This window comes from Nematolebias whitei, chromosome 1, assembly GCF_014905685.2.
Source record: "Nematolebias whitei isolate Nwh7 chromosome 1, NemWhi1, whole genome shotgun sequence".
Classification (NCBI taxonomy): Eukaryota; Metazoa; Chordata; class Actinopteri; order Cyprinodontiformes; family Rivulidae; genus Nematolebias; species Nematolebias whitei.
In genome coordinates, this window is record NC_056498.1 from 16,132,222 (window position 1) to 16,144,088 (window position 11,867).

Here is an 11,867-nt window from a genome sequence, read left to right on the forward strand (position 1 = left end):
TTTTTTTTTTATTTTTTTTTATTTTTTTCTTTTTTTTATATTTTTTTTTTTTTTTTTTTTTTTTTTTTTTTATACAGAGAAAAATGTGTTTCTTTTACAAATATCTGGAGTAGGGTTGATAAGGCTTCAGTTTAGCAGAAGATGATCTTAAAATTATATTTTCATTGTATGATAAAAATGCATTTTATACCAAGCACTTCAATCTCAGGTTGTTGTTTTTTTGTTTGCTTGTTTGTTTTTGTATGTTTCTTAATCCACTCTTGTTTGTCCAGGTCTTCTCAGTCCTGGAGTCCACCTACCAACATGACAGTCTTCGTTACCTCCTGGACTTTTTTGTACCTGCCAAGCACCTCCTGCACAAACTTCAGCAGCATGCCTGCGTGAGTTCCAAACTGCAAACATTCGGTTGATGAGAACACACACGTAGCTGTATAATCAGAAGCAGAATCGGCTGTCAGAAGCTAGAAGCATACTGTGGGAAATCTGACAGCTGCTGACGTCTTGAATCCTCTGGTGAAAGTGGTTGTCTGGTGGTGTTTATATGTGTGTATGGGCAGAAGTGATGGTTAGCCTTTTGTGCAATCAGTCAGTTTTGTCAAAATAGACCCCCAGGTTTTAAGTAGGGACACCAGGCAGTTAACGTAAATCTCAAGACATAAGCAGGAATGTTTGGAGTCAACTTAGACAAAACCAAGTCAAGATTTATGTTAGCTTTGGCCCATTTAAGTAAACTGAAACTAATTTCACATCCGGTTCATTTCTGAGGGAAAAGACATTTTTTCCCTCAAGTCCAAGCTTTAGATTACTATCAGTCATACAGGGTAAAACCATAGAAAACCTCAATCATAATGTGCCTTCTGGTGTTCAAATCCATGCTCAGTCTTTAGTCCTATCAAGACAAACGTTAAAATTGTTTAGAACATGGATGAAGCACACTCATTTGGCATGGATCCATGGGTCAAAGGCTCAGGAAACCATGATTCCTGAGCCTTTGTTTGAAGGTAATATTAACATGGGTTGTTGAAAAGAAATTGGAACAAATACAAAAAAAGACAATTTCATCAGAGAAGACATTAAACCTTAAATGACTAGAAAGACCCATTTACAACCAAGGGAACATACCATAATCTAAAATAAATGGGAAATAACTACAAACTAACAATATGATACATGAGATAAATAAAGAAATATATTTAAAACAGAAAAAATATCAAAAAGTTATATCAGATAGACTAAAATGTAAAGTGAAAATGTAGAGACAAAAATTTAGCAACAAAAAGTAAGAAACAAAACAAAAACTACCACAAATATTGACAAGGCAATGATATAAGACACAAAGAATGATGACAACTACAAAGAACTGAGTTTGACACGTGGGTACTTTCACTCGGTGTTGGAGTCCTCTCACAAATCTTTTACCAGACCCAGCTTGTGTTTCTTCATTCAGTCATGAGCACCAAAGCAGTATTGTTTTTATCAGATGCTATAAGTCAACAATGATTTCAAGTCAACTCCCATTCTTTGTCTGAATTGAAAAAAAAAAAACGTTAAGCTGATGTGACTGTTCCAGAACTCCACGTATATTGGTGTATTTTGGCATTTTTAAAGTCTTGTGACATATATGGTATACAGATAGTTGGTAATTTTTTCTCATGTATGCATTGGGTTGAATGGTGGGAAAGTCACAGTGCAATATAGTATAAAAATGGCTATGATGTGAAATAATTGTCTTGTTATTTTCATTGGTGTAGCAATTTATTTATACATGGGACAATGCTGCAAATCAGGGTTGATTCCAGGATCTGACCTTTAGGGGTGCTTAACCCAAGTACTGACAATGACTCTTGGCTTGAACAATGCACCCCATGGTGTGGTTTCTCAGTCCAAAGTGCAAAGCTAACAGCACCTGGTATTTCCAGGTGGTCTCTCATCCAAGTACTAACCTGACCAGAGCCTGATGCTTCCAAGATTAGACAAGACTGGGCGTGTCCATGGTGGTATGACCGGAAACGAGGAGCTCAGTCACAAATAGGACTTTCAAAGTATCATAACAATCAAAGACCAAACTTATGCAACCAGAAGTCACAACATCTATATATAAAACACACAAAACAAAGTACAACTAGTTTTAAGCATTATCCTTTACTTTAACCATTAAGTTATGACTGCAAAGCGTTTGTAATGTAAAACCCCGACTATGTTGTTGGAAGAAAAGGGGTGGAGCTTCTTCAAGTAAGAGGCAAATTGAGGTCTCCGATTGGTCAGTTGCTGACGATCCTACTGGAATGATTGACAGGTGGCATTAAGGATCCTACTTGTGCAACAAAAAAAAAATCATAGATGTTACTGCCCAGTTTAAGACTGTCATCATTTATTTAAAATGTATTCAATATTTTGGTGAACCTAAGATTTCAGAACTGAGTTTCCTTACAAAATCCTGATGGTGGTTTTTTTCAGGAGTGCAGTTAAAATTAAGGGGGTGCTTGAGCACCCCAAAACAAGAGGCTAAAATCATCACTGCTGCAGAATATCCGTAGTGTTCAGTAGAATCCCTTTGTTTCAAATCTTCTATGAGCCCTGTTAATATCCAAGTTTCAGTCTTCTGTCAACATCTAGCCATAGTCTCAACACTGTTTCGGTCTTCTTGTTGGTTTCTCTCTGGCAGATTTCCGTCTGACAATTTGTCTTCTGTTCTTCTCATCTTCAAATAAAGTCCAAGCCAAACCCACAACAGGAACTTGCACATCAATTTCCTCCACATTCATGTTTGTGGAATAAATCAAAAGAAAGAAATGTTGGCCTTATAATTTTACGCATCGTGTGATTGGACATAATAAGCAACCGTTACTGAAAAATCACTGTCTAGATGTTGATACACCAACATCCCCACATACACTTTAACAACACAATTCAGTATGTGCTCAGCTGCAAACACACGACTTTGTGAACAACTCCGTATTTACCGATACTTGACACGAGTCCCAAGTTAAACATGCAATAAGGATACACAGTTGTAATGAAATGGACAAGAAATACAGGCAATAGCTTTGCTTTTTATGCATCAAAGCACTTCAAGTATACCACAATACTGTGGCAGAGCAGAGCACTCAGGTGAGATTGTATACTTATTGTTGGGGCACTGCTACATAACCTTTGGTATCATGGCATACTGCAGGATTTTAGATTTTTTACAGTAAAGATATATATATATATACAAGGCAGTTACACAAAAGTGAGATGTTGGTCTTAACAGGATTCAAGCACAAATCAGTCTCAGTTTCTTATATAACACTACCAAAATATTCCATTTTGTATGTAGAGTAAGTGCCTGGCCAGAAGGACTCCAAAACAAAGGGAAAATATCATGTTTTTTCAATTTGATCCATGCTCAAGCGTTTTATTATTTACTAAAACCAGCATAAGAGATTTGAATAAAACTCTGAAACTTAAACTGGTGAGTAAAATATGCAGAAGTGGCTGGTTACGTTTGCGTTTTTTTTCCCATGCAGTTTGTGGTTTCCTGCCTTGGGGGCTGTGTGAGATGAAGGACTTTCAGGAAAGTGAAGCATAAATAAAAGGGGTTTTGCTTGCAACTTTCAGTCCACCACATTTACAGATCTAAGACTACACTCAGCAAACTTTGTGTAACTGAATCATTGTCCAGTGGATTCTTTGCTATGCTTCAAAAACAAGACAATTCATTTATACTTGCTGACACAAAGGCAAATAACTAATGGTATTTAGCACCAGCTTGATAGTAAGGCCATTCTCATATTTCAACGTACAGCTTTCTCTGGATTCAGACACACATAAAACACACAGGGACTGTGAACAAACTATGTTTTTACTGTCGCTGAGTGGAGCTGCCTGGGATGGGAGTTAGGACTCTGAGTCAGGACAGTAATTCCTTCCATATGCGATTGTGTTACTGCTGTGAGAAAAAGAATAACTCACGGTGCATCGGCGAGAGTTTGGAGGGGAGAATGGAGAGAATGAACATGGCCTTCATTCATGCTGCCTTCTGTGCACTGGTGCATGTGCATGTCTGCGAGTTAAAAAAAGAGACAAGATGCTGTGTAAGTTGCAGACCATAGACTGATTGAGGAATTTTAAGAGGGAGGTGGGGGAGAAGGAGCAAACACTGGGGCACATTGAGGGAGAAATGGGTGGGAAGGACCAAAAGACCCAGAGTTTTGGAATATGGACTGACTCAAAACAGACTAACTTTGAAAAAATACATAGAAGATGTGATACATGTTCATTACCACCCTGAATATTTGCCCAAAGCTTCACCGTGGCTGGAGACAAAAAGAGATAGAAGGGAAGCTTAAGGGGACAAAATGGAATAAAGTGAACCGAGATAAAAAAAAAAAAAGGGAAGATGGAAGAGAGGTTGAGTTAGGAATTTAATTTAAGCACGTCTTGTGTGTCTGGAGGGCATGGAGAGGGGAGGGAGCAGTCCAGTGTCAGTATTTTAGACGTGACTGGGAACACCCCAAATGGGTTTTATACTTAAGACTTCAAGAGTGGGGATATAGATCTGACACAGCATTCATTAAAGTGAGAAAAGAGCTTGGATTAAGGTGTACCACTCTAACAGATCAGTTGATTAATGGCAAATGGGATTCCACAGGAGACTTTCATTCCTTTGCCTAAATCCACAGAGTTATTGAGTAAATGCTTTGATTTATTTTATTTTTTGTCAGTCTACGTTTAGGACTGGCACTGTTTTAAACTTTAACAAATGTTTTTGTTTCATACCTGAGGTGTTTTCCTTTAATAAAATAGAGGACTGGCTGTTGTGAAGAGCTGGTCATCTGCACGTTTCTGTCTGACTCACAGCTCTCCAGAGCCTTCTCATAGTGTGAATCCACTGAAGCGGTCTTTGCAAAGTGGAAAACACTACGCGAGTCACATGTCTGACCTTTGTATGCGCTGCGGCTTCAGGTCAGTTGAACAAATAAAAAGCGCTGACTTGTGTGGTACTGGTTCTGGAAATGGAACTCGTCAGAGAAGCTACGTTAAACCCAAGTGAGAAGGGAAATTATCAACTGTCTGGTGTGAGCTGGGGTTTGGTCATGTGAGAGCATGACTGTGCATCAAACTAAATGTTTCTATGTAAGAAGAAATCATAAATGTTAGAATGCGAAACGCCGTTCAGTGATTAATCAACCTGAAGAGAATCAAAGGAGAGACTGTCTCATAAAATTTAATGTGGGGGACATTCTTTCTTTATTCATACATATAACACACCATTTGTGTCTCTTTGTTCTTGTCTCAGTCTCAGTATCTGGGCTGCTTGTTCCTACACTCCGGCTGGCCTCTCTGTCTTGGTGAGAAGGTGGTCGTCCAGCTCTCCACCCTAGATTGGAGACTTCTGCGCAGTAATGACTTCTACCTGCAGGTAGTGCCCTTCTCTACACGGTGCCCCAGGCTTGCCCTAAAATGTCTGGCCCCTGGGGGTCGCACTGTTCAGGAAATATTGGTGCCAGAGTCACAGCATCCACTCATATTCACCTCTGAGTGGCTGCACTGTGTCAATAAAGAACGTGGCCACAAGAGAGAAGGTATGAGGGAAACTTCTATTACACTTTTTGTTCTTTTGTTATTTAAAAGCAGAGGTAGCAGTTTAATAGAGACTCTTCTAATCTGTAGACGAACAGATGCTTAGATATATTCATCAATTAAAACGGATTCTTCATTTTTCTGGACTGAATAATGAACCTTTTGTTGTTATTTTTTTACTGAACATTGGAGTTTAAAACATACTTGTTATGTAGTATAGTATAACAGTAAAACAGATGATCATGTGTACTCAGTGAACTTTAACCAAATGCCTACTTTACATAAACCCTGTCTTCTATCATTTTTGCACAGTTGGTGGAGGACTTGACACCTGTCTGGTCAGTACTTGTGATGGTGTAGGACGACTACCGTGGAAGGAGGTTGTTTACCCAAAGTTCATCCACGACCCATCTGAAGAGCTAGGCCTGATGGCAAACCATGATGATCTGAAATCCAGTTGCCTTTCCAGTGAAGGGGGAAGCAGCCTTGGGGTTTGGGGTGGCTCTTCATCTGGAGAGCTGGACTCCTGGTCCTGGGATGAGGAAGAAGATGATAGTCTACCACCATATGGCATGGACCCTGTACTCAGACGAAGGCGCAGTGAAGATGGGCTTGGGCGGACTGCGAGGCAATCTCAGCTTGATGGGGATTATGTAGAGCTTTTGGAACCCAGAGGGGGCCCTGATGGAGGGGTTGACTCAAGACAGAGGTACCTAGAAATGCATGGGATATGTAAAACTAAGACTTTGCCTTTGTGCAGGAGAGGTAAAGCCATCAGAATTCGGAAAGGGAAGGCTTGGACTTCTGGGAAAACAGAAAGGTCAGGAAGCTTTCGAGCTAATCGTGCCACCAAAGGCGAAGTAGTGGCTCCAAAGGATGGTGTACCACCACCAAAGCCTCCAAGGGCAGCTAGAGAACTTGGCAAAGTGAGGAGATCTTATTCCTCCTCTGTCCATGACTCAGATGAAGGAGATAAAATAAGCAGAGGTTTAGAAGGACAAGAAGGCTACAACCTGTATTTTGATGGCCAGTTCAAGGAAAGAAGGCCAGGCGTGGGCAGGGAGAGGGACAGCAATGGCTTCACACAACCATCCAGAGATGACCACAAAAGTAAAGACTCTCAGAGCAGTGACAGCTTGGTAACAAATGAAATATTTGACTTAACAAACAACAAAGCTGAGTATGTTGTTGAAGGTCAATCAGATCATGGATCACATTCGGACTCTGTTTTTGAGGATAATGATAAACCACTGAGTGGAGACAGCAATGCTATTACCCCAACATTGGACACACCAGAGAGGCTCTTTACTGAAGTTTCAGAAACTGAAGGAGCTGCCAACAGTGAGTCTATAATGAAGATTTCATCAAAGCTGGAGGTCACAAATGAAAGGGATAAAGGAAAGATGGAGGAAAGATTGTGCCCCAGAGGAAAGGAAGTAAAAACTGCTGGATTCAGAGCACCACGGTACAATGATAACACACTGCTGTTGTATGTGAAAGTACACACTGCTTAAACTTAAGCATAACCATGTCTTGATAAGTTTTTTTTTTTTTTTTTTTTTTGTGCATAGGAGGAAAAGGAAGGGAAAGGGGGGGAAAGGGAAGGGTAAGTCTGGTGGTCGTGGAAACCAGAAAGGAGCAAAACTGCAGAGTAAAACTCTCCAGCCAAGTCCCACGACCAACTCTGTTTCGACAAAGCTGTTACTAACTAAGGAACACCAGTCTAAACCAGCTGAAGAGGATGACAAACTCAATGGAGTGCCCACAGCAAGTAAAAGGAAAGATGATACAAGGAATAGCAGCCCAGGTCTGAAGAAAATAATGCATTAGCATTAGATACTGTTTTACCAAAAGCTTATGTTATACCCTATTTGTTTATGTTTTTCCATCTCTCAGCAGAGACAGAGGTAGAATCTTTGCCTAAATGCAATGACCAGTCTAGCACATCTTTCTTAAACCACTCTACAGAGGAGGCTGGGTCACAAGGGACATGTCCAGGCCAGATAAACGGTGTTACCTCTAAAGAGCCTGCTCTTCTCAGGGAACTACATGCAGATCTGCTCAAGTCAGGGAAACTTCAGTTGACAGGCAAGCTTCTTTACCTTACTGTAATTTTTATGCGATTTAAGTTTCTCAGAAAATGTTTTGTTTAGAAACTTTCTGCCCAAAGGACACTGATTTTTTTTTTATTTGTTCCAGCTATGCTCAATGTGCTTATTGATTACAGGTACAGTGGACAGGCTGGGACGTGCTCTGGTTTTCACAGATGCAAATGTATCAGATGAGGGTTTCTGTACAGAAGAGATGGCCCGTATTCTGGCTTGCTACCACAGAATCACACGGTAAGCTTACATATTCTACCACATCACTTGCAACCCATGCTCTTTGACAGAGTCGTACTCTGTATCATGTTGAAGGCTGTTTTAATGACTTTATGTCCAGGCTTGACTTGAACATTTTTACTAGGCAAGAGGCTGCAATTTGAACATGTTTTGATTTTGACATTTAAATGTGTTCAGGCCAGGCTTCTTATTGAGCAGAAGACAAATGGGTAAGATGACACAATGCCCTCGTGAAATGAGAGCAACCTTATACTGGGAGGGGAAGGCCTGGACAACTCTGGTCTAGCTTACAAACTGTGGTTGGAGATTTACTCTTTCCTGTCAGAATTTTAAAAAATGCCCCCAGTTGAGCCGACTGTTACAGCACACCAGCACCTGAAGACGTCCAATTTGGTGGGTCTCCCCGCTCTGTCCTCCAGAGTAAACTGCTTTTAGTAAAGCCTGACAGAAAAATTATATAAGCAGTTGCACTGTCAGTCCATGCTCTGAACACCACCTCATGCTCATGGCTTACCCAACAGAGCTGGAGGAGTAGATGACCACCTCATCAGATGCTGCATTATGGCATGAAATGCACATCATTATGGATCACTGCCTCCAGCTGCATAAAGTGGCGATCCAGGTTATGAGCACAATCATGGGGATGATGAAAAAGGTTTGTAGGCTCAATCATCCAGGTAGATAACAAAATAAGGTTAAAATAATTTCATCTGGACCAGTTTCTTTAAGGGAGAAACGTTTCGTCTTCTATCTGGAAGAATTCATCAGTCTGTGGCCTGCCCACCAGATCTGTCCAATAAGTAGCCTTCATTGCTGTGTTTCTAGTCAACCTCCTATTAGAATTTCAGAAGCAGGCTTTTAACACATGCAAAAGGACTCATTTGTCCAAAACAATCAATCATTATGTATAACAATCAAATGTTTTAGGCCAGATGGCCGACTTGCTACTCACAAAAACAGCTTGATGGGGCTTATGGTTCTACAAAAAAGGGCCAAGTGGCTGAATCTCACCACTATTCCCACAAAAGAGAAGGAGGACCTCCTCGACACTCCCATCACCCACGAGGTTTGTTTGGCTCAGAGGTCACCTCAAGAGGCAGGAGGAGAAGGAGAGAAACAATGAACATCTGAAGCCTTGTCTCCATAGCCGCAGCCCTACCGCTCCAGTGCCAAACCTTGGCTTGGGCAGCGGCCTGTTTGCCCCCCACCTTCAGAATCCCAAAATTGCCAAAGGTGCAGGGAGTCCCACAGGCACTGCAAAAACACTCCTTTCAAATCCATTGGCAGAGGAAGCTTAAGGGCCCTTACCCCAACCCACCACCACCCACCTCCCCTCAGGTGGCAAGGAGATGGAAACGGCTGGCTTGATATCCACTATAGGAATGAGTAGAATACTCCTCCCTCCACGATTCTGTTCCTAAGCCAGTTTGAAGAAAGTTCAGCCGAGACCCTTGCGTGTCCAAGAGAATGCTCAATGTGCCACAAAGACAAGACGAGGCAACATTCATTATGAGGAATCCCATAGTGGTTCCTTCAGAAGATTTGCACCACAACAAGCTAGGCCACTCCTCACATGTTTGCTTGTATTTTATAAACTTGATGTCACAGCATCATCATTGGCACATTCAATACTCCATGTAGCACCAAGTGCACAGGAGAATCGAAAACAAATGCTCTGAGCAACTGGCATGTAATGTGAATTCTGCTGAGCATATGGGAGTCAGGATATTTTTGTTCCCAATGTGAGATAAAAATGAATGCTATGAAAGAGAACTTTAGGTTACTGTCATAACCTGATTCTCTGAGTACCATAAGTGTCTCACCAAGTCACTCTTCTTGCTCTAACGTTGTGGAGAAGAGGTGAATATTTTTGACTCAACAGTGCAGTGCAGTTGGACTAACAACCACGTCCAATTTAGTGTAGAATGGATGATTTGTGGGTTTCTAAGAACATTGTTTCATGAAAAATACCCAAAAATCATGAACATAGACTCCATAGCCCTATGTATAGGGGAAGGGCCCTGCCCTCCTTGACATTGACAGGCTTATTTCCAGTCAGTCCCTGCTAGCAGGAGCTTCTGATGAGGCCACGTTGAGGGCAATATCAAGGTGAAACACTCACGCGTACTACTCAGAGAATGGGGTTATGACAGTAACCTGAAGATTTATTGCATCCCAAGTTGTAAAATTTTAGTGAAAGCAGAAAGTAGCACTAACAAAACGACTCTGGGGCTCTTGACTCATTTTTAGCCACTTACAGTATTTGTAGCTGAGTCATGGATGCAAAATATCTGAATGACAATCTACATCTCTCTTCTGGAGGATTCCATGGCATTCTATAGAAAGAGACAAAATAAACCCTCCAAAGAGTTCTGCATTTGGGTCTCGTTCCAATGGGACACACCCAAAAAACCTCAAGAAGAAGGTGCTCAAGAGACATCCTAACCACATTCCCAAACCACCTCAGCTGACTCCTTTTGATGTGGAGGAGCAGCGGCTCCACTTTAAGTCAGAATGACTGATTTCTTCACTTTATCACTAAAGCTGAGCCCAGTCATCCTTCAGAGGCAGCTTCTTTCAGCTACTTGTATCCAGGATCGTGTTCTTTCGGTCAGGATCCACACTCCATGACAACAGTTGAGGATTGGGACATAGACAGACCAGTAAATTGAGCAATGCCTTTTGGCAAACCAAACAACAGACTGAAGCAACACTTTTATTACTGTACACAAGACCTTGGTCCGTCGATCTATCTCTGTTACATTCTGCTGATAGTTGAACGCAAAGCGCAGGCAGAGGCGAAGACTCGAGGGTAAAATTAAGAACCAATTAATTAAACAAACACAAAAGGCTGATGTGGCAGCAAAACTTACTCATATGTAGACTTGGAGGTAAACAGAACATAATGCCAAAGGAGGACAATCCTTGGACAAGAGAACAATAACAAAACATAGTATATATATAGGCAGACTAATGAGGGGGTAAACACAAACACCTGGGATGAACAGGTGGAACGCAAGGGCTAACTACATGAGGGGAAAACAAGAGAACAGAAACAGACTTCATGAGGGAGACTCACACCAGTGGATATAATCCTCACAATTTCCTCCTTTGCCCTACAATTGTGAGCCAGGCTCTGGGATATTAGAATGTCTTTGTTTAAAACAGACTATACCTGAACTGGAAGAAAGATTCCACCTTTTTCAAGATATGTGCATGACAGAATGTTTAGGGTTGGACTAACAGCCACATCCAATTTAGTGTAGATTGGATGATATGTGGGTTTCTAAGAACATTGTGTCATGAAAAATACCCAAAAATCACCGTGTTGGCATGAACATAGACTCCAGTGAAAAGTCAGTTTTCCATTCCTAGCAACATCAACATTTTAGCTTGTGAGTAAAGGCAACATCACAGTGAACATGATCTCCATTATACAGCATAAGAAAATGTAGTTTTATCACTGATTTCCTTTCTCCTTATGCCCTGCACTTGAAAATGTTTGATTAGCGCCATGTCTGATATTTATTGTTCTTATCTCATTTGCTCACCAACTAAACCCTTTTAGCCAGAGGTTCTTATATCAGTCATGTCTTCCTTTTTAAAGACTTTGCCAAACAAAGTAAAAGCTGGAGTACGGAACGTGCAGTGTGTGCCAGCAAACTGAGTAAAACAACAATTCAACTTAGGTTTCTAGTTTAACTGGCCCAGACTCTGCATTGATAGTGTGGTAATGTTTACACAGTGTGAGCAATGCAAAACAATAGTTTTGTCAAGAAAATAACGACTGTATGAGAATCAAGCACTAATAATGTTTAAGAAGCATTTTTGTGACTTTGATACGATTTAGAAGAAAAGCCTAAGAAAACAATGTACCAGTTTATAATGTAGCACATGTTGTTTTTACATTTTTGTCCATGTTTTAAACTTAAATCCCCCTCCCTCATCAGGCCTGAAGCC

At 40.9% G+C, this 11,867-nt stretch overlaps 1 protein-coding gene and 1 long non-coding RNA gene across 2 annotated transcripts in view; both read left to right on the forward strand.

Moving 5' to 3' along the window:
• Positions 1 to 308, forward strand: part of LOC119408551 — an 18,311-nt gene extending 18,003 nt beyond the window's left edge. Inside the window, exon 3 of the long non-coding RNA XR_005186742.1 lies at positions 273 to 308. This is a non-coding gene — a long non-coding RNA (uncharacterized LOC119408551). The remainder of the gene's footprint in view (positions 1 to 272) is intronic.
• Positions 309 to 5,472: 5,164 nt separating this feature from the next.
• On the forward strand, positions 5,473 to 9,030 carry LOC119416410. The gene is made up of 6 exons (XM_037683652.1): positions 5,473 to 5,567; positions 5,878 to 7,030; positions 7,137 to 7,372; positions 7,462 to 7,653; positions 7,793 to 7,907; positions 8,898 to 9,030. The coding sequence occupies exons 2-6, from the start codon at positions 5,994 to 5,996 to the stop codon at positions 9,028 to 9,030; spliced, it is 1,713 nt and encodes a 570-aa protein (XP_037539580.1). The 5' UTR covers positions 5,473 to 5,567; positions 5,878 to 5,993.
• Positions 9,031 to 11,867: the final 2,837 nt, after the last annotated feature.